Source organism: Maniola hyperantus, chromosome 19 (genome assembly GCF_902806685.2).
Source record: "Maniola hyperantus chromosome 19, iAphHyp1.2, whole genome shotgun sequence".
Classification (NCBI taxonomy): Eukaryota; Metazoa; Arthropoda; class Insecta; order Lepidoptera; family Nymphalidae; genus Maniola; species Maniola hyperantus.
Genome location: NC_048554.1, coordinates 12,659,120 through 12,682,700, shown reverse-complemented (window position 1 = coordinate 12,682,700; position 23,581 = coordinate 12,659,120). Strand labels below are relative to the sequence as shown.

The window sequence follows — 23,581 nt, the reverse complement described above, 5'->3', positions numbered from 1 at the left end:
TATGTCACTCTCAAGGTCTTGAAATATACCCATGCAAAAAATTACGTCCATCCGTTGCTCCGTTGCGACGTGATTCAACGGCAGACCAACAAACAAACACACTTTCGCATTTATAATATGGGTAGAGATTGTGTTGAGCTACAAATCTTGTTTGTAAATCGTCAAATGTATAATCAATTATCAAAAAGGATCGAACTTATCGCTAAAATCATTGGTCATCCAAAAAAGTTGTTCTATGTAGCCTAAGACCGACCGGATTTGGGTATGTCCAATATTTTTTTTAAAATAACCCAATAAAAATTATATTGTGTTTAATGTGCGGACTTCCCCCGTTTCGTCTAATAAATAAACATTTTACGTATAGGACTATTTATAATAGTCATAAACACCTAACCCAGTGTTGTATAAACAACATTAAATGAATGAGTAGGAAGCTTATACAAGTATAAAATGATAAAACGCGTGGTTGATAGGTTCCCTACCGAAAGGGTGCCAACAGGAACTGAAAAATTAGAGATGCGTGCCCGGGATCGAACCCCGGATCCCCCGAACAGGATGACGAAGCCGTAACCAGTAGGCCATCACCGCTTATATTATGTACTAGCAATCGCACATGGCTTCGCTCGGCGAAACTATAAATCCTCTCTGTTCCCTATCCCGTAGGAAATTCGAAAAATTCGGCCTAAGAGCCTAATTTCGGAAAGCCGTGCCGCCAAGCGATTTAGCGTTCCGGTACGATGCCGTGTAGAAACCAAAGGGGTATGGGTAACTGCCATACCCCTTCCTGGTTAGCCCGCTATCATCACTTACCATCAGGTGAGATGCAGTCAAGGGCTAACTTATATCTGAATAAAAAAAAAAAGAGCGATCACGCACTTATCCAATTAGAGTCCGTGAAAATACGTTCCTTTTTGTTTTACGAACTATCTGTATGGTAGCTTATGAATATGACATACTAGCTGATGCCCGCGACTTCGTCCGCGTGGTATTAGCTTTTTAAAAATCCCGTGGGAAATCTTTAATTTTCCGGGATAAAAAGTAGCCTATATCACTCTCCAGGTCTTTAACTATATCCATGCAAAAATCACGTCAATCCGTTGCTTCGTTGCGTCGTGATTGAAGGACCAACCAACAAGCAAACACACTTTCACATTTATAATATGGGTAGTGGATGACTAGCAATCGCCCGTGGCTTCGCTCGACGAAAATATAAATCCTCCCAATTCCCTATCCCGTAGGAAGTTTGAACTTACTCCATGTCTACATTATAAAACGAACCTTTGTGCATTTCAACTTTCTAGGTACAATAAGTGTTTGGGCTGGGCACTGATGAGTCATTGAGTCAGGACTTTTATTTTTATATACTATATTATGTATGGATTGATAGCAGATATCATATTGACATTCTGACATATTAACACGACACAATGGGACGAAATTATTGACGCGTATTTCCGCTCACGGAATTCCACTAAATGATATTTTGTCCCTGGTCTATAAGATGCTGAAATATTTCAACTTTGTCCACATAGATGATGTTCACAACTTCATCCGCGTGGATTTAAATTTTTTAAATCCCGTGAAAACTATTTAATTTTCCGGGATAAAAAGTAGCTTGTCTATCTCCGAGTTCGAGATGTAAGCTACAACCTTTCGTCCACAGACAGCCAGACGCGACGACCTCCCTGGCGCAGTGGTAAGCACTGTGGTCTTATTGGTGGTAGGTCCCGAGTTCGATTCCTGGCAGAGATTTGGAATTTTATAATTTCTAAATTTCTGGTCTGGTCTGGTGGGAGGCTTCGACCGTGGCTAGTTACCACCTTATTGCCAAAGCCGTGTCGCCAAGCGATTTAGCGATCCGGTACGATGCCGTGTAGTAACCAAAGGGGCATTGGGTTTAATAAAAAAACTTACAGGTTAGCCCGCTTCCATCTTAGACTGCATCATCACTCACCACCAGGTGACATTGCAGTCAAGGGCTAACTTTATCTGGATTTAAAAAAAACGCACTTTCACATTATTTTACAATAATATATTATGTACCTAAGTAATTGTATGTAAGAAAGCTCAGAGTCACTCAGCGGGCGATGGAGAGAGCTATGCTTGGAGTTTCTCTACGTGATCAAATCAGGAATGAGGAGATCGGTAGGAGAACTAGAGCAACCGACATAGCTCAGCGGGTTGCGAAGCTGAAGTGGCAATGGGCAGGGCACATAGTTCGTACAACCGATAGACGTTGGGGTCCCAAGGTGCTGGAATGGCGACCTCGCACCGGAAGACGCAGCGTTGGAAGACCCCTCGCTAGGTGGACGGACGACATCAGACGAGTCGCAGGGAGCTGCTGGATTCAGGCGGCGCAAGACCGTGGCGTGTGGAAGTTCCTACAAGAGACCTATATCCAGCAGTGGGCGTCTATTGGTTGATGATGATGATGATGATGATATAGTAGTTGTATGAATTAATAATGGTTAAATTATTCAAGTCTTAACTTAACCAAGTACTAATTAGTTTCAATGAGACTATAATTATGGCGATAAGTATACAGGATACAAGGTATCAATGACTGAAAAAAACTCGAGTTTATTTTATCCACGCTAATTACATTACTACTATACTAAAACGGTCAACAAACTCCAAAAACGCAAATTAGCTTGATTACTTACTTAACAAAAAAAAAATGCTACAGAATCTTCAATAATATATCATTCAACCTTTTAAAACATTAGAGTGCCAATTATATTGTATAATTTATATGACCATACGATATTGGTAGTATTGGATTTAGGGTTGTCACTTGCCAGGAATAAACTTTTAAATTCTTGTAGGATTCAAGTTCAAAATCCATCTCATAACTATAGATTACTTTCTATCCCGATAAAATCAAAGAGTTCCCCTGGGATTTTTGGAAAAACCTATAGCCACAAACGGGAATTTTATTGAATAGTTACTCACTTAATAAAATTCACTAAGTTATTAACTTAAAATATGTTGGTAGTCGGTAACATCAGTTATTTTTTTTTTAACTTAAAGGACAATCAGTACCAACAAAACGTTTCTTCAGCAGTGTGGTATATTCTTGATTTCATTCAATTCCTCATTATTGCATTTTACCATATTTTACTACCTTTTAAACTTTTATAACTGTCTTTTAGTTAAAAATCTCTTTTTTACGTAAATATTTGTTTATATATATATGAATGTTGTTGGTTCGTCAAATAAAAAAATAAAGATAAGCAAAAGATCTAATATACAGGACTTAACTGTTTCCCCGAGCTTCCCCAGAATTTTCCCAGTCACTCTACAAGTGACAACCCTAATCAACACTGTCATTAAGTTAATTGAGATTGATAATAGAACATTGTTTAGTGTTTACTTATCAGGGCCCATAGTGAGGTCAGTGACTCGTGGCCTTGGGAACTCTATGACTCTATGAGTAGAATTCCATACCTACTACTTACTAGTTAATAGATTTGAGTTTATTGATTCCTTATAAAGTTATACAAACAATATTAGGGTGGAAACATACTGTTACTAGTGGTATGGTAGTGTCATAGTGTGTGCAGCAATAATAAGGTGCAACGCACACTTGTTGAATGCTAATACGGTAATACCTAATCTAAATATACATATACAGTGGAAACTCGATTAACCGGACTAATTATTGTCGTAAAGGATTCGGATAATCGAAAATCCGGATAATCGAATGTATGAAGAAAAGCGGGTTTTGTGCATAATATTATGAAGTTCACCATAATAGTATTTTGAATTTTCAAAGTAAGATAAATATACCAAGTGGGATATCATATGAAAGGGCTTCGCCTGTACATTCTAAAACACGTTTTTATTTATTTTTATGCATAATAGTTTTTGATTTATCGTACAAAATGGCGGAAAAATACCCATGTATGGAACCCTCGGTGCGCGAGTCTGACTCGCACTTGGCCGAACGATTTTCGGTTGGTAGTCCGGATAAACGCGAATCCGTATAACTGAGGGCCGGATAATCGAGTTTCTACTGTAAAAGGAAAAAGTGACTGACTGACTGATCTATCAATGCACATCTCAAACTACTGGGCGGATAGGGCTGAAATTGCACATTATTATTACTGCACACACTCCACACTATGACACTATCATACCAATAGTACAGTAGGCAGCAGAAAGTAATGTACTTCAACCTTTAGAAGGAGATAGCAGATTTGTAGAGCATTGTCTCAGTCGTTGAGACAGACAAAACGTCATATGGGTAATTAGCTTATGCCCGCGACTTCGTCCGCGTGGACTACACAAATATCACCCCCTTAGCGGTTGAATTTTCAAAAATCTGTTCTTAGCGGATGCCTATGTCATAATAGCTATCTGCATGCCCAGCCCAATCCGTCCAGTAGTTTGAGCTGTCCGTTGATAGCTCAGTCAGTCAGTCAGTCACCTTTACCTTTTATATATTTAGTTTGGTATTATATGGTTGGGTGACGTAATTATTTACGGGGAATCCTCAAACCCACAGACAGGAAGTACAATACGGGAAGCCCTAATCAAATTAAGTCAGTAGGTACGCAGTTCTTTTAAATGTATTTTACAAAATTTATCCTCAACCTTATTTCCTTGATAAATACATACTTAATTGCTAAATTACTTCATTCTTAAAACAGAATTTTTAATGTTTAGAAATATGAAGCAAGGAATACTATATTTATTTTTAACCTATTTAGTTTATAGAGATGCAGTTTTTGATTGACTATTTTTCATTGTTACTTAAGTAAGGCACAGTTTCACATTAATCATCATCAACTGATAGATGTCCACAGCTGGACATAGGCCTCTTGTAGGGACCTCCACACAACACTGTCTTGCACCGCCTGAATCCAGCCGCTCCCTGCCACTTGCCTGATGTCACATTAATAAGAGTAAGTTATTAAACAATGGGGTTGATTCTCTTGTACATAATCTTTAAACTAAACTAAAATGACACCTCTAAATCTATTCCTATCCCTGTCATAATGTTGCTTGCGAAAAAAAAAAGGATTTTTGAAAATTGGAGGGTAAAATAGGGGTTTGAAAATTGTGTAGTCCACACGGACGAAGTCGCGACTCGCGGGCATAAGTTCGTATTAATTAATTAGGTAATAATATTATCTATAGCAAATAATTATAAACTTTATATTTATAAAGATAAGATACCAATACATTGATATGAGTAACTAAAATTGTTGTAGCTTAGTTTAATACTTAACACCTCTATCAGATGATTCATAATTCAATGTAAATAATGATTAAAAACAGAAAAACAAATTTTGTGAGCCATACTTGGAAATCTGAATGCTTAAACTCTCTTATCTCTTATGTGAGTCATCATCATGATCAACCCATCGTTGGCCCACTACAGAACACGGGTCTCTTCTCAGAGTGAGAAGGGTTTTAGCTAGTCTACCACGCTGGCCATGTGCGGATTGGTTGACTTCACACACCTTTGAAACCATTATGGAGAAATCTCAGGCATGCAGGTTTCCTCAAGATGTTTTCCTTCACCGTTAAAGCAAGTGATATTTAATTACTTAAAACGCACATAGCTCAGAAAAGTTAGATGTGCGTGCCCGGGACCGAACCTCCGACCCTCACAGCTTATGAGAGTATTAGAAGCTATTTATGAAATAAATGATTCATTTAGACTATTCATAAGGGCTTTTTAGGATAACTTAAAGTTTAATGAAAAATTTTACTCTTCAGTTTTTAGGGTTCCATACCTCAAAAGGAAAAATGGAACCCTTATATAGGACCACTTTGTTGACTGTCTTGAAACCTTTAGGGTACCTACTTCCCGTTGACCTAGAATCATGAAATTTGGCAGGTAGGTAGGTCTTATAGCATACATAAGGGGGAACATCCGAAAACTGAGTTTGTGGTTACATCACAAAAAAAATTTAAATGTGTTCATGAACAAATATTAGTATGTTCAACTTTCAAAGTAAGATTAATATACCAAGTGGGGTATCATATAAAAGGGCTTTACCTGTACATTCTAAAACAGATTCACATTCATTTTTATGCATTACTTTTTGATCTATCATGCAAAATGTTGAAAAAATACAACTGTGTAGTACGGAACCCTTAGTACAGCGAGTCTGACTCACACTTAGCCGGTTTTTTTTTCGAACCTTAAGTTCCAATAGGGACAATATCTCAGACAAGTTGAGATTCATCACCTCAACCCACCACCGGTCCACTACTGAACACAGGTCTTTGAGAATGAAGATTCTAGGAAGAAGACCAGTCTAGGATTAAATACAGAACTGCCAAATATGACACTGAGGTCTTAACCACTAACCATAGGTATATTTATATTTAAAAAAATTACTGCTTCAGTAAGTATAAGATGATCAGTGGTGATTATCACTATAATATTTAATCTCAAGTAAGCATACTAAACAGTGTAAATTCTAGTTTTGTAACAAAAAGGGTATTTTAATTTTAATTACTGTAATATTTATTTACTTAAGAACTTAATTGAAACTAGAGAATGAATTGAAAGGGATTGCTCAGATATACTTTTGTTATCCAATATCAAAGCATGGGTTTTTAAGTTTAAGGTAAATTAAACTGAAATAGTGTTTACTTTTGCAAGTTCTTTACTAACAGACAAGTTTTGATAGAGTTTACATTGTATGAAGAAAAACTTACGTATTGGATGAAGTAACTCCTCACTGGTGTCATCAGAACGGAACTGCTTGAGGATAGCAGTCAGCCACGAGTGTAGGTCTACCTCGTTGTCCGCCACTATACACAGCTGTTCCTCCTTCGTAAACAGGGCTATCACATGCTTCTGTTTCAAGTCCAGCCTTCGCGTTATGTTATAGCAACTCTTCAGAGGCAAAACTCGGCGAGGGTTCGACCCGGATCGGAACTTCTTCTCTGACTCGTAGTACTCGAGCCGCGCGGAATTTTCCGCGGTTTCCGCGCGCAAAACAAAGTATTTCTTCTTCATAGTTTTCAACTTGTAGAGGTGGCCCTGGCGCACCACGGCGCCTCCCTCGGAGCTGGCCGCCATCTCAGCGCCTCCGCATCAGCCCTGGCACAAACACGACGGATAACCTTGAAGTTGTTTACGCACTATGATGAAAGTCACTGTCTGTAGTCTATACCGTCGACGCGACTAAAAATACGTACTATCTCTTTGCAATAGTGCGTAAATAGTAAACTCGTCGAACCGAACGGCGTAACTAATTCGGCAGAGTCCTGCGGGCGCCATATGACCGCCCGTGCTACACAGCTAAATGTTAACACCACACGATTCGCGAACAAGATAACAGCCGATAAGTCCACAGCAATGCGGTGCGAACCGAAATACAATAACAAACGCTTTTCAATCCATAATTTTATACACTCGCTATTACACTCGGTCATTCACAGATACGCGAGTTTAGAAAGAGATAAAATCATTCATAGTAAACGTAATCCGCACGCCCTTCCGTAGGAACGCAGGGCATGGAAGTCACGCTGTGGTCATGCCTTCCTGCGACATCAAAACAATCAATTTTACGCGCTACACAACACTGTTTTAGAGCTTAGCGATTTTAGCAAATGAGAGAGTCAAATTACACTTTAACGTTCGTATGTTATGCACTTGATTTATAAACTCCTGGATTTGCGCGTCGAAGTTTTTTATTGGTTCCTCGCTATTGCGTGTCATTTATTCGAGCGACGATTACGAGAAAAGAAAATACAATATTGCCGTATAGTTCGGATACACGAACCATAATAACACGTTACAATAACCTTGCAAAGTATGAAAATGTCAAGATCAATGTACAAAATTAGCAAGACATATTATAGTGGGGCAGAAAAAGAGAAAATTCAAGGAAATTGAAAATAATCGAAATATACATTTTAATGAGGAGGTTTCCAGGGAACGTTCGAGAAAATTTTCATAGATGGCGCTGAATACTACCACCACTAAAGACGAAAAATAATACCTATATATCTATATGATCTACGTTTCGGTTCGAGAAATCGTAAGCAATTATCACAAGCAATAATAGCCATTACAATCGCATCAAAATGTTTACATACAGACAAGAACTAAATTCTGACCTACGATTAACTATGTCATACGAGATTCACAAGTAAATTATCGCTAAGTGATTTTTAAACTTTATACCTAAATGAGTAACTAGGTAATACCTAGTTAGTTAAATTAAAATAAAATTTCAATTTTATTTATAGATGATGTGTTGTGTTTGTCTGTATCAAAAAAATTATCAAGAAAATTATTTGCAGTAGTTCTGCGCAAAGGTCTGCTTTTCTATTCACTCTAATGAGAAAGAAAGTAGTTTTGTCAACAGAAATTAACTAACTATATATAGTTACTACTGGCTATAAAAGTGATAGGTATGCCTCGTAGCTTTAGTTTTAAGTTTGCGTTATAATTATCACCACTATATTATCTTACAAATCTAACACTATACCAGACAATCAATAAGAGTAATTTATTACCTATTTTGAATAAATCATTTGACTTTGACTTTATGGCGTTTTGTAGGTGGATTCCGCAAAAACTGCATCAATCATCATTACAATCGCAATTCTTGTGACATTTACCTATGGTATTCTCGATACAAAAATGCATTGTAGCATTGTAGTCAATAGTAAACAAGCGTCAACCAATCAGAGTTGATTGCGATCGTGATTCGTGACATTGTAGTAATCGTCATTCTACCGCAATCGAGCACGACAACTGCGCAAACCGCAGTATGATTTTCTCAGATTTTGAGCACAAAACAGATTTTAATCGGGCTTGAGGATATAGCCCACAATTATGATCTACAACTTCGGATTACTTGTGATTACGGCCACTGTACAAGGAATAGATTGTTCTTTGCAATATTATTGTAACTAATTGGCACTATTATTGTAATTTAACATTTTAAATAATGCGGTCAAACTATCCGAACGAAGTTAATAATCTATGGCAACACTCATTAAAATGTCCGTCCTCTTTTGTGTCCGTCATTCATTCAACTTGCTAAAAAAGGTAGAGAACAGAAACGGGAAATGTTGGCAAATTACTACTGATAAATACGTGTAATAAATGTTTTATTCTCTTGTTTTAGGCTTCTTCTTTGTGTAAAACTGTGTGGTTCGTGCGATAAAGTTAACTGGGACGGGTAATAACTTATAAGTGATCTGTTTACATTGTGAAATAAGTTTTAGTTCTATAGCCGTGAAAAGCATATTCGTGCCATTCGCAGGGAAAGGAGTTTTTTGTTGCGAATTCGGTGTTTTCGGTGCTCGGTGATGGTATTTATGGACCGTATCGGTGTACAGTTATGTGATACTCGCGGGTGGCGACGAGATTTCTGGTGTTTTATCGCGTAATCTTGTTCTTTCGTCGTGTGTAAACACTTCGACTGCTAGTTAGTTGCAACAATACTTGCGGTTTGTAAATTTTGCAACCATCATTAGAGCGTGAAAACCGTGTCAAGCTTGCACCCCGCGAGATTTGGATCCTCTGATAATAACGTTTATACTACTAGTAACCAAGTCACTATTCTTATTAGATAACCATTTGCCTGCTGTTTCGTCCTAAATTCTGTTTAACTCAAAGATTCTTTGCCTTGATATCTAAGTGTAATATTATCTAAGGGTCTACTAAGGCAACTCATCATTTTAGCACTACTCTGAACAGGATCACAAAAATCTTGGGTTGTTTCTTAGCCACCTTTTCTACTATCTTTATATCAGAAAATCATTAATCAGATTAAATGACTTAAAATGAATTTGATTTAAGTAATAAGGTACCTAAAAATTCACACAAAACTATGGTAACTTAATGTTATATCAATAAAATAGATTGTAGCAGGTAGCTCCTTGTGATACATATTGTAAAATAGCCAATGGCGCCGATTCTGTTGTCTTTCTGTAAACTAAATTTAGAGTATCTGCATCATTTTCTTTTTAGTATTGCTGAAAAAGCATGGAACATGAATTTTACATTTAAAGACTAAATTTTAGTGCACGCTACAAATTTAAAAAATAGGCTTGTGTCTGGCAGCTAAAGTCATGAGCTTTGACAGCTCTAAATAAAATTTAAAACTGTCACCCCCTATAAAACAGTCGCGGCTAATTCTGTTGTACACAATTTTCAAACTGAAATGATAACAGGTTTTAGAGTCCCCGCAGACCACAAACTTTTTATCGGCCGATAGTTTGGTCGGTTTCTTAATCAGTATGAAGGTGTATATAAGTGCGCAAATTATAACGATTACATCTTCAAACTATCGGCCGATAAAAAGTTTGTGGTCTGCGGGGACTCTTAGTGTACTTTTAATCCTTCAAAAATGCTATCTATAGAATAAGGCTTGTACAGTATGATTCAAACTTAAATGCGTCTGCGTGAAGTTGCAAGACGTGCGCTGTTATCCTCCCTGCTGCCCCGTACACCCTAAATGTGTGTGGTGCCCAACGTCGTGCGAAAACTTCAGGGGCGCATTTACGTTAGAATCGTACTGTACTTGATTTAGACCTGTCAATTTAGTTTAGTAAAGAGATTGTGTATAACAGATTTAAAATGTTATATATGTGTTTACTAGCTTGCTTGCTTGCTTATGCACGCAACTTCGTCCATGTGGACTGTACGAATTTCAAACCCCTATTTCACCCCCTTAGGTGCTGATTTTTCAAAAAATCTTTCTTAGCCGATGCCTATGTCATAATAGCTATCTGCTTGCCAAATTTCAGCCCGATCTGTCCAGTAGTTTGAGCTGTGCGTTGATAGATCAATCAGTCAGTCAGTCAGTCAGTCACTTTTTCCTTTTATATTATATATTATATTTAGAAGATAATAAAATTCTGTTAGAACTTGGCCTAACCATATGATATGGTCTGATTTCCTATTTGTAAATATTTATTTTTATGCAATGTTTTGTCTCACTGCAGAGCAGGGGTCTCCTCTCAGAGATTGGCCATAGTCTACCACGCTGGTCATGTGCGGATTGGTAGACTTCTCACACCTTTGAGAACATTTTGGAAAACTCTCAGGCATGCAGGTTTCCTCACAATGCTTTTGTTCACCGTTAAAGCAAGTGATATTTTAATTACTTAAAGCGCACATAACTCCGAAAAGTTAGAGGTGCGTGCCCGGGATCGAACCCCTGACCTCCGATTAGAAGGTGGATGTCCTAACCACTAGGATATCACAGCTTCATATGTTTTGCATGGCAATAAGCAATTTATCTGTCTATCTATCTGTCCCTCATACTGCATATTTGTGTAGATAGAGATGTATAATAATGTAAGTATATTTCTCATTGTAGGTGATGTAATACAATGGACATAATAATCTCATAATATTGAAGGTACTTACTGCTTCACTTATTTTTTGTACACTAGATGACAGCTTTGGCTTTTGAGACTTAGGGTTCCATACCTCAGAAGGAAAAAGGAACCCTTATATCACTTCGCTGTCTGTGCGTCTGTTGTGTCTGTCAAAAAACCTACAGGGTACTTACTTCCTGTTGACCTAGAATCATTAAATTTGGCAGGTAGGTAAGTCTTATACCACAAGTAAAGGAAAAAATCCGAAACCTGAGAATTTGTGGTACATCAAAAAAAAAAAGTGTTTTATATATCCAATTTTTCAAGTAAGATAACTATACCAAGAGGGGTATCATATGAAAGGGCTTTACCTGTGCATTCTAAAACAGATTTTTATTTATTTTTATGCATAATAGTTTTTGATTTATCGTGCGTAACGTCGAAAAAAATACCTGAGTATGGAACCCTCAATGCGCAAGTCTGACTTTTTGGCCGGTTTTTTTATTTTTAAAAATCCCAAGGGAATTACTGTGTCTCATGTCCCAAGGAAATACTACTGGTTCGGAATGCCGTTCCTACCGAAAAGAACCAGCAAGAAACTCGGCGGTTGCTCTTTTCAAGTGTTCAATTTACAATAATAATATTATGCTATAGAATTAGCACTATTATTTAGTGATATTTGTTGTATAATTGTATTGTAATGTATAGTTTAATTCCAGATATATGATGGCATCAGGCACATCCTCTTTGGAGAGCAATGGGAGTACTGGTACGATATTTTCTTTTGCATAATAATTTAAAAAAAAACAACCCATAAGACAAAAATAAATCAACCCAAAATACAAAAAATAAGGATTTTTTTTAAAATTTTGTCTTATTCAGAAACAACAACATCGCAAATATAGCAAGTTTGAAATTTTGTTACAGTTGGGGCGTCAATATGAGTCCCTTTTAGTGTTCCTGATATCTCATGACAGTGGCGGGAATGTTTGGTGGTAGCATAAGGTTGACTGATGAACCAATAGCGCGGCGGTCCAGACACCCCATGACCCTTTTTTTTTTTTTTTTTTTGGTAGGAGGGGAAAATCCTCATGGACATAGTGCCGGACTCCTACCGACTAAAAACCCCTCCTTTCTTCAAGCAATAACGTTCCCGCCTTGTTGGCCTACCATTACTGCCGCGGTCTGACTCATCTTCCTTCTCTTTCGTCTTTCTCTTTTCTTTCCATTATGATTTCTATATATCTCTGGATTGTCACCCACTTCTTTTTCTCTTCCAGAATAGTATTTACGAGGCTCTCCACCCTAAACTCGTCTCCCAGCTCGTCCACGACATTCTTTCTTTCTACCTCAAACTGAGGACACCGGAACAATGTATGTTCCGCATCGTCTATTGGTTCAATGCAGTACATACATTTACTACTGTCCCTTTTTTTTATACGCTCTGTGTACTGCATAAACACCCCGTGTCCTGTGAAACATTGTGTCATCCGGAACGTCAGTACACCGTGTTTCCTGGATATCCAGCTCTTTATATCTCTAATCAGCCTATGTGTCCATCGTCCATTTGCGGACTGGTCCCATTCTTCTTGCCATCTAAGCAGGGTTCTTTCTCTGGCAGCTCTTCTTGCATCTGGCAATTTTAATCCATAGCTTTCTGATCTTTCCCTCGCCAGGAGATGAGCTGGGATTAAATTCGCCAGTACGAGGGCAGCGTCGGTGGATGTTGTTTTATAGGCGCAGCAGGTTCTCAATGCCATCATACGCTGCGTGTTCAACACTGTCCTCCTGTGTGTTACCTTGTTCATGGCCGTAGCCCATATTGGAGCCGCATACATTATGGTGGACTGCATTGCTAGAGCTAGGGTCCTTCTTTTTCGCGAGTTCGGTCCACGTGTATTTGGTAGTATTGAGGTGAGTGCCTTAATAGTTTTTTGGGCTTTTTCACATACCAGGTTTATGTGCTTACCGAAGTTCAGGCTCGAATCCAGAGTCACTCCTAGGTAAGTAACGGTAGAGGTACCCATGACCCTGGGGCTGATGGTATTATAACAATGCCCTCTTGTTGCAGAATCAATACCCCACAGCTACGTAAGCAATGAGCGCCACAACACCACACAACTGCCCATTGAATATGAGGTGCTGTCGGCCTCCCAGTGCTATGACAAGCCTGCCTACACTCACACGCATACTATGAGTGCGCCGTACGAGCTGGGGCAGTATGACGTCATCAAACAGCAGGCCAACGAGAGCCTCAAGCAGCAGTGCGAGAAGGCCCTGCACGACCTCAACCAGCTGAGGCGACAGCACTCCGAGACTTCGCGCCGCTGCGAGCATGTTATGAAGGTAGGGTAGTGTGACGTTATTAAGCAGTAGGGAATGAAAGTCTCAAGCAGCAGTGCGAGAAGGCCCTGCACGACCTCAACCAGCTGAGGCGACAACACTCGGAGACTTCGCGCCGCTGCGAGCATGTTATGAAGGTAGGGTAGTGTGACGTTATTAAGCAGTAGGGAATGAAAGTCTCAAGCAGCAGTGCGAGAAGGCCCTGCACGACCTCAACCAGCTGAGGCGACAACACTCGGAGACTTCGCGCCGCTGCGAGCATGTTATGAAGGTAGGGTAGTGTGACGTTATTAAGCAGTAGGAAACGAAAGTCTCAAACAACAGTGTGAGAAGGCTCTGCACGAGCTCAACCGACTGAGGCGACAACACTCGGAGACTTCGCGCCGCTGCGAGCATGTTATGAAGGTAGGGTAGTGTGACGTTATTAAGCAGTAGGGAACGAAAGTCTCAAACAACAGTGTGAGAAGGCTCTGCACGACCTCAACCGACTGAGGCGACAACACTCGGAGACTTCGCGCCGCTGCGAGCATGTTATGAAGGTAGGGTAGTGTGACGTTATTAAGCAGTAGGGAACGAAAGTCTCAAACAACAGTGTGAGAAGGCTCTGCACGACCTCAACCGACTGAGGCGACAACACTCGGAGACTTCGCGCCGCTGCGAGCATGTTATGAAGGTAGGGTAGTGTGACGTTATTAAGCAGTAGGGAACGAAAGTCTCAACTACGTGAACTTAAAACTAAAGCTACGAGGGTTACAAACGCGCCCAGGTCTGACAAGAGCCCACAACAAATTCGAAAATCGAGTCAAATCGAGGGTCGTCTTCTAAAATTCGATTTATGCCATGTATAAAAGTAATTTCAGTCCCGCGCATTGCTGGAGCGATATAATTTAGCGATTTTATTTTTCTTTGTAAAGAACTGGAGCGCCGTCGCGTTGTTCAGTCTCATTTACATTAGCGGGCCGCGCAAAACAAGTAAGCAGCTTTTTACTCCAAGCCAGTGATATAAATGTCCCACTAGATGCGGCTCTTCAATAGACATCGAAAGTTTAGTGACGTTGTGAGTGTATTTTAACGGACAGCTCTTGAAGTTCCTACGAAAAGAACAAGAATGAGGGTAGTTCGCTACTGCCCTTGACACCTCGAACTTCATATAAAAACAAATATCGACAAATAAAAACATCAAATTAATCGTGTTATGTACCCTTTATCTATATATATAAAAGGAAAAGGTGACTGACTAACTGACTGACTGACTGACTGACTGACTGACTGACTGATCTATCAACGCACAGCTCAAACTACTGGACGGATCAGGCTGAAATTTGGCATGCAGATAGGTATTATGACGTAGGCATCCGCTAAGAAAGGATTTTTGAAAATTCAACTCCTAAGGGGGTGAAATAGGGGTTTGAAATTTTGTAGTGCACGCGGACGAAGTCGCGAGCATAAGCTAGTATGTTATATGTTATATGTTAAATGTTATATGTTATGTACATTAAAATAGGTATAAGCAGTTTTAGTATCTTCTTTCTTCTTCGCTCTGGGCTGGTTTCCGTACTTAAACGTTTCCGTTTGTTATGCGTGGCTTTAGTATCTATCAATCAATCAATCAGCCTGTTTGCGTTCACTGCTGGATATAAGCCTTCCCTAGAGCGCGCCACCACACACGATCCTCCGCCTTCCTCATCCACCCACTTCCCGCTACCTTCTTTAGGTCGTCAGTCCAGCGGGTTGGAGGTCGTCCCACACTGCGCTTGCCGATACGCGGTCTCCACTCCAGAACACGTCTGCCCCAGCAGCAATCTGTTCTGCGGCAGACGGGGCCTGCCCACTGCCACTTCAGCTGGCCTACCTTTAGTATCTATCATCATCATGATCAAGCCATCACCGGCTCACTACAAAGCACGGATCTCCTCTCAGAATGAGAAGGGTTTTGGCCATAGTCTACCACGCTGGCCATGTGCGGATTGGTAGACTTCAGACACCTTTGAGAACGTTATGGAGAACTCTCAGGCATGCAGGTTTCCTCACGATGTTTTCCTTCACCGTTAAAGCAAGTGATCTTTAATTAATTAAAACGCACATAACTCGGAAAAGTTAGAGGTGCGTGCCAGGGATCGAACCCCCGACCTCCGATTACAAGGCGGACGTCCTAACCACTAGGCTATCACAGCTTTAAATAGTATCTATAGTTTTAGTATCTATAGTCTGTTCTAATTTATCTATGTTCGTACAAACGGACTGCGTCTAAAGCGGGTTACGTGTGGACACTGATGTTATTTTTTTATGTTTTTTATGTATAGTTTAGTCTTTTGTTTATATTTTTATATTATTATAGTAGTTTGCTCATATTGTGTTGCCCTAGTTGTATACAGTAAACTGTGGATACAACCCACCACCACCCATGGCCCCACCAACCTTGCGGTTATATGGGCCGAAACGCGGGAGGGCGCCCGTTCGGTACTTGCTCGGTGGCTCTTTCCGGGGGCGCCTTCTTGACTCCCTACAAGTTCTTTCCTTTCTGCTTCCTTGTCCCCATTATGTCACTCTCCCCATTCTGGGGCAGACGTCACAGATACGGGAGATTCCCGTCGCCGTTCGTGGTGTCTCCTGTTTCCCACATCCTCTCCTGTCATTGCGTATCTGGATACCTAACTCTCGCTTCCCTCCTCTGAGCTCGTCGCGTCGTCGTCATCCTCCTCGCTTCCTTCCTCTTCCTCTTCCTGCTCTCCGCGTCCTCTTCTCCGTCGTCGCTGCCGCACTTCGGAGCAGCTCCTTCTCCTGTGCCACGCGTGCGCGAACTCCCGCAGTCCTCAGAAGTTCACCTCCGAGTAGTAAGCTGTGGATAGTCGTACCTAGTTTAAAGTTTTAATATGTAATAGGCTACTTGACTCATATCTAATTTCGTCCAATAAATGATTATTTATTATAGTATTTTGCTTAAGACAACGAAATATATCAATAACAATTATTAAAAACGCAGGATGGATATATAAATCCAATTTAAAAAAATACAGTTTTTATTTTTATTTGAAACTCAGGAAACGCTGTCAGCCATGATGTGACGTCATTAAATATGTAAACAAACAAATGTCATCCCTATTGACTAACGTAGTATCCATATATATAAAATTTCAAGTCCTCCTGACTAACTTATATATCAACGCACAGCCTAAACATCTAAACAGCTGGTCCTAGATACATGAAATTTGGTGGGTGTGTTCTTTGTAGGTAAAGAGAAGGTATCCACTAGGAAAGGATTTTTTGAAATTCCACCTCTGAGTGGGTTAAATGGGGGTTTGAAATTTATGAAGTCCACGCGGGCGAAGTCACGAGCATAAGCTAGTTTTTATATATTTCTAAAAACTCATAGTAAACGTAAAAAATTATCGTTTTCTCTTTATAAATTGAATAAGTTATTAAGTAAGACTTACAACAAAGTGATCTTTGCAAAAATAAATTTGGGTTGCAGTCGTTAGTGATATAGGATCCCTTTAAGCAAGTCTTCGCGTATTACGTATATTTATTTCACTGGGCACTCTAATCCACAACTTTCCTGTGGTCTTTATCGATGCGTTTTTACATTCTCGGATGATACAATAACGATAATTACTATATTTTTCATGTAAACTAGTATAGAAGTCATGTTTATTAAACTTTGGTAGGTTATGCTGTTGTTTACAAATGCATGACGTCAGAGCACAGATAATCTATCGGCCAAACATGGCCGACAGTGTTTTCACCTGTCTAAGAAAAATATATTTTTAAATGAAAGTTTTACGGTTTTTAGGGGGCAAAAAAATATAGTGTTAATTTTTTTGATCTAATAGGACAAATATTAACCATTTAAGACCTACTTAAAAAAAGTGTCAACTAGCCTATTGTTTAGTGTCCAGTTATATAAGGGGCGACTGCAAGGGTTGCGAAAGGAAAGAGCATTTCCTTAACCTAATTTTATTACTAAAAATTTACATATTATATTAACTATTATATAAAATTATCCTAATTGCTCCGCCGATTTGTGGCGGAGGCTTCTATAGCTAAATGTGATGTGTCGGTCCGCAGTCCTATCGCACGGTGCTAGCGATTTCTGCCGCGTCAGCAGGTGTTGGTTTTCGCGGCGACCGTGGGAACGCATTAAGCAGGCACGTCTAGCGTTGCGGCCTGACTCTGCCTGCGTAACAGTCCCAAATAAAATAAAACTCGAAACTCCCAAAAAAAATTCGAAACTAGTCGGGCAGTCAAAACCGCGGCGCGTGCGCGGACGGACTCCCTTGAAAAAGGACCCCGGATGGGTTCGAAACTAGTCGGGCTAACGTCGACTACACACGTGAGTAAGCCGGGACAGATAAAATAAAACATGTTGTTACTATAAAGCGCCTCATCTAGCGGATCATTATATCACTGGTCGAAGCTCACAAACGAGCGTGCACTGAATAATATATAGGTCACCGGGCCAAGTTTGCTTTTTGCGAGGCTCATTTCTGAAATGCGAGTTTCCGTTGAATAGCGGCGAGCTTTCAATAATTTCTATAGCTAGCTCGGTTCCGCTTCAAACGATGAATATACGAATCCATTTCGAGGTAGATACAAATCGATTGTTCTGGTGGAGAATAATTTTAAATGTGGGGAAGATGCTTTTCATGGTAAATAAATTAACAAGTCGTATTATAAATGAAAAACAGGTCTGTGGTCTAAAATTATACCAACTCTTATATCTCTCTCTTCTAAATATTTATACAGGGTGTAACCAGAACGCTAGCAAAAACTTAGCGTTATTGTTATACTACCTAAACACAATCCAATACCAATAACCATTTGTCTCATTTTGTAGTTTTAGTAAATTTCAAACCCGCAATGTATATATATACCATGAAAAACTGGAGTCAATACAACGTGGCATTGATTCCGAGTGGCCTACTACTGCAACGTTAGTTGACCTCTAGCGTCAGTCAGATGTTTTATTTGCAATATATCGTGAACTTTTACAAAAGGATATTTTTTCATATTTTTTTCGTGTTTTTTTCTTATGATATCATATCAGTAATCATCAGTACTATCAGTGGTCTTCGTTTTTGCTAGCGTTTACACCCTGTATAAAAGGAAAAGCTGAATGACTGATCTATCAACGTGGATCTCAAACTGCTGGATGGATCAGGCTGGGCACGCAGATTACTATTATGACGTAAGAATCTGCTAAGAAATGACTTTTGAAAATTTAACCTCAAATGAATATTCAACCCGTAAGTGGATAAACTAGGGGGTTGAAATTTGAGTAGTCCACGCGGACGAAGTCACAGTCATAAGTTAGTCTCTTATAATATATTATATCTCTCGCGGGCGCCGTCTAAAGGGCGCTCACTGCTCAGTCATAACAGCAGTACGCGGCCTAAAGTATTGTACATCGACCTTTAGAAGGAGATAGCAAATTTGTAGAGCAATGTCTCTGTAGTTGAGGCCGACAAAACGTCATATAGGTATGAGTGACAGAGACAACGCTCTACAAAGCCGAAATGTCATTCTAAAGGCTGATATACATTGCTTTCGGCCACGTACTGTATATTTCTCTGGTCACGTGACCAAGTGAGCTCGTCCTGGTATGCCGCGATGAAGCAAAATGAACTCTATTTTTATAGGAGTTGGAGTACTTTCGTGGGCAGCACCGTGCGGCGATGAACCAGCTGGAGGTGTCCGCGCAGGAGGCCAGCAGCCTGCGCGGCAAGTACGGCGACCTTCTCAACGACAACCAACGGTGAGTGTTATACTATGTTCTATTTCATCATCATCATCAACAACATCAACCGATAGACGTCCACTGCTGGACGTAGGTCTCTTGTAGGAACCTCCACACGCCACGGTTTTGCGCCGCCGGAATCCAGCGGCTCCCTGCGACTCGTCTGATGTCGTCCGTCCACCTAGTGGGGGATCTTCCAACACTGCGTCTTCCGGTGCGAGGTCGCCATTCCAGCACCTTGGGACCCCAACGTCTATCGGTTTTACGAACTATGTGCCCTGCCCATTGCCATTGCAGCTTCGCAACCCGCTGAGCTATGTCGGTTACTCTAGTTCTCCTACGGATCTCCTCATTCCTGATTTGATCAGGTAGAGAAACTCCAAGCATAGCTCTCTCCATCGCCCGCTGATTTCACAATGACCGATTAAAATACGATTTTGTTTTGAAATACGAATGTAAGACCTTCGTCGTGTTTACAAGATCCCTATGCCTAAAATTAAAACTTGTTTTGCTAGACGTTTCAGTCCATATGTGGAATCATTTATTTATAACAAAATAGTAAGCATATGTGACATCAAGCATTGTTCCATAAAGCAAGCCAAATCTAAAATTGCATCATGGCTCGCTTCCTTAAGCTACGATGAAACTGAAAAACTTTTCTTGCATTTAACATAAGGGCACTTTGTCATTACTATTTAGATAATAATCTATACTTAACACAATAATGTATATAATTAATCTTAACATAGCTTGCACTGTAATCTTATTTTTAATCTTAGATAAATACCTACCTTAATTAAGTGAACGTAGACTAGTAAACCGAGCGTCAATTTACCGGTTAATTGTTTATTGTTAATTCTATTAGGTACCCACGACACAGGACTACCTAGTTGTGGGTACCATAACACAATGTTATAATTGATTGATAAATAAATGTTTTTTCATTTTCATTTTTCATTTGCCTATTTGGAGTTTTATGTTTTGTAGACTCGAGCGCGAGGTGCAGCACCTGCAGCAAAGCGGCGGTGCGGAGGGCTCGGACGCGCTCGTGCACACGCTGCGGAAATACGACGCTCTCAAGGAAGAGTTCGATTGTTTCCAGAAGAGGTAACACGACACTGTATACTCGAGCGTGCAGCACCTGCAGCAAAGCGGCGGTGCGGAGAAACACCACACGTGTTCACACAATTTCGACCTGTCGCGTTCTAAGTATAGTCGGGCTTACTCCGACTAATCACATTCGAGTGTAGAATGTTATTAGTTGTATTGTACTTCATGCTTCGTACTCGAGATTATATAAACTAGGTGGTATACGCATAGATAGTAGATACCGTCCACTTCATTGAGATTTTTATAAAATATATTTTTGAAAAAAGATTTGATTGATATAATGTTTTTGTAATTTAGACGACCTCCCTGGCGCAGTCGTGAGCGCTGTGGTCTTATTAGTGGGAGGTCCCGGGTTCGATTCCTGGCAGGGGTTTGGAATTTTATAATTTCTAAATTTCTGGTCTGGTCTGGTGGGAGGCTTCGGCCGTGGCTAGTTACCACCCTACCGGCAAAGCCGTGCCGCCAAGCGATTTAGCGTTCCGGTACGATGCCGTGTAGAAACCAAAGGGGTACGGGTTTAATAAAAACTGCCATATCCCTTTCAGGTTAGCCCGCTATCATCTTAGACTGCATCATCACTTACCATCAGGTGAGATTGCAGTCAAGGGCTAACTTGTATCTGAATAAAAAAAATAAAAAAAATGTCATCCTGAAGCCCGTACGCCTTACTCATTTCGCTTTTTAGTGCGCTACCGTTCCACTACGCCTTCGCCTAGTTTATTTTAAAAAAGGGATATTTAAAGTGATATTTAAACTGTGAAAAGGGTAAACAAATAACGTTTTTTTTCAATGCCTGCCAGTAATTAGTACGCTCTATGCCTAAGGATTTCAGCCTATCCTATTTTATGTAGGAGGTTCAACGAAGAGTTTAAAGTATGTTTAAGGCAATTGTCATAGTTCTGCTTGCAGGTACGACGACTTGATAGAGAACCACAACACCACCCTGGAGAAGCTACAGATAGTTCAGGAGGAGAACAGTCGCCTGAAGACGCAGTGCCATGAGCTTACTCAGGAGAGAAATGCTGTGGTAAGTACTATCCACCGAGAGAAGTTAGTGTAGCGCTCCCTCTGCTACGTATCTAACGGAAAAGGAGATTGACTGACTGACTGATCTATCAACGCACAGCTCAAACTACTAGACGGATCAGGCTGAAATTCGGCATGCTGATAGATATTATGACGTAGATATCCGCTAAGAAAGGATTTTTGAAAATTCAACCTCTAAGGGGGTGAAATAGGGGTTTGAAGTTTGTGTAGTCCACGCGGACGAAGTCGCGAGCATAAGCTAGTCCCATACAAATGTCACAGGGGGGCACAGCTGGAGATCGTCTCCCGACAGTTCTTGCTGATCTTCATCGCTGGAGCCATCGCCGTAGTCCAGGCAAGCGGAGCTAAAAGTGTCCTGTCCCACGACTGATGCCATTGTCTTAGCGTCAAAAAGCGGTTTCCACGCTGAGGAAAAGAACCTCGGATGGGTTCGAAACTAGTCGGGCTAACGTCGACTAAACACGTGAGTAAAGCCGGGTGTGAGATAGGCCTAAACAATGTCTTTTATTTCAGATACGTGAACGCAACGCGCTGAAACAGCAAGTGGCGAGTGTTGTGAGGCAGTGGGAGGGGGGCGGGGTGCGGGAGAGGGCGGACATCAAGCGCTTGACGGACGAGAGGAACGCTGCCATGGCCGAGTATACGCTCATCATGAGCGAGAGGTGAGCGACTTTCATCATCCTCATCATTTCACCAAGCAACAAATGGCGAGCATGGTGAGGCAGTGGGGGGGGGGCGGGGTGCGGGAGAGGGCGGACATCAAGCGCTTGACGGACGAGAGGAACGCTGCCATGGCCGAGTATACGCTCATCATGAGCGAGAGGTGAGCGACTTTCATCATCCTCATCATTTCACCAAGCAACAAATGGCGAGCATGGTGAGGCAGTGGGAGGGGGGCGGGGTGCGGGAGAGGGCGGACATCAAGCGCTTGACGGACGAGAGGAACGCTGCCATGGCCGAGTATACGCTCATCATGAGCGAGAGGTGAGCGACTTTCATCATCCTCATCATTTCACCAAGCAACAAATGGCGAGCATGGTGAGGCAGTGGGAGGGGGGGGGGGGTGCGGGAGAGGGCGGACATCAAGCGCTTGACGGACGAGAGGAACGCTGCCATGGCCGAGTATACGCTCATCATGAGCGAGAGGTGAGCGACTTTCATCATCCTCATCATTTCACCAAGCAACAAATGGCGAGCATGGTGAGGCAGTGGGAGGGGGGCGGGGTGCGGGAGAGGGCGGACATCAAGCGCTTGACGGACGAGAGGAACGCTGCCATGGCCGAGTATACGCTCATCATGAGCGAGAGGTGAGCGACTTTCATCATCCTCATCATTTCACCAAGCAACAAATGGCGAGCATGGTGAGGCAGTGGGAGGGGGGCGGGGGTGCGGGAGAGGGCGGACATCAAGCGCTTGACGGACGAGAGGAACGCTGCCATGGCCGAGTATACGCTCATCATGAGCGAGAGGTGAGCGACTTTCATCATCCTCATCATTTCACCAAGCAACAAATGGCGAGCATGGTGAGGCAGTGGGAGGGGGGCGGGGTGCGGGAGAGGGCGGACATCAAGCGCTTGACGGACGAGAGGAACGCTGCCATGGCCGAGTATACGCTCATCATGAGCGAGAGGTGAGCGACTTTCATCATCCTCATCATTTCACCAAGCAACAAATGGCGAGCATGGTGAGGCAGTGGGAGGGGGGCGGGGTGCGGGAGAGGGCGGACATCAAGCGCTTGACGGACGAGAGGAACGCTGCCATGGCCGAGTATACGCTCATCATGAGCGAGAGGTGAGCGACTTTCATCATCCTCATCATTTCACCAAGCAACAAATGGCGAGCATGGTGAGGCAGTGGGGGGGGGGCGGGGTGCGGGAGAGGGCGGACATCAAGCGCTTGACGGACGAGAGGAACGCTGCCATGGCCGAGTATACGCTCATCATGAGCGAGAGGTGAGCGACTTTCATCATCCTCATCATTTCACCAAGCAACAAATGGCGAGCATGGTGAGGCAGTGGGGGGGGGGCGGGGTGCGGG

The 23,581-nt window shown here is 41.4% G+C and overlaps 3 protein-coding genes across 16 annotated transcripts in view; 1 reads left to right on the top strand and 2 right to left on the bottom strand.

The window, feature by feature from the left end:
- Nucleotides 1–7,725, bottom strand: part of chico (insulin receptor substrate 1 chico) — a 36,277-nt gene extending 28,552 nt beyond the window's left edge. For 12 of the 13 annotated variants that reach the window (XM_069505056.1, XM_069505059.1, XM_069505058.1 and 9 more), the window contains exon 1: nt 6,679–7,725. In XM_069505056.1, the coding sequence (XP_069361157.1) occupies nt 6,679–7,045 (367 nt within the window). In that variant the 5' untranslated portion in view covers nt 7,046–7,725. The remainder of the gene's footprint in view (nt 1–6,678) is intronic. The other variant, XM_069505057.1, reaches the window with a different exon arrangement.
- The window catches only part of LOC117991065 (potassium voltage-gated channel protein Shaw-like), a 408,219-nt gene that overhangs the window by 129,118 nt on the left and 255,520 nt on the right, over nt 1–23,581 (bottom strand). The window lies entirely within an intron of this gene.
- Nucleotides 9,012–23,581, top strand: part of Dlg5 (Discs large 5) — a 48,571-nt gene continuing 34,001 nt past the window's right edge. Inside the window, exons 1-8 of the mRNA XM_069505086.1 lie at nt 9,012–9,432; nt 11,310–11,351; nt 12,030–12,079; nt 13,382–13,656; nt 19,290–19,405; nt 20,375–20,494; nt 21,407–21,524; nt 22,058–22,206. Of these exons, the coding sequence (XP_069361187.1) occupies nt 12,034–12,079; nt 13,382–13,656; nt 19,290–19,405; nt 20,375–20,494; nt 21,407–21,524; nt 22,058–22,206 (824 nt within the window). The 5' untranslated portion in view covers nt 9,012–9,432; nt 11,310–11,351; nt 12,030–12,033. The remainder of the gene's footprint in view (nt 9,433–11,309; nt 11,352–12,029; nt 12,080–13,381; nt 13,657–19,289; nt 19,406–20,374; nt 20,495–21,406; nt 21,525–22,057; nt 22,207–23,581) is intronic.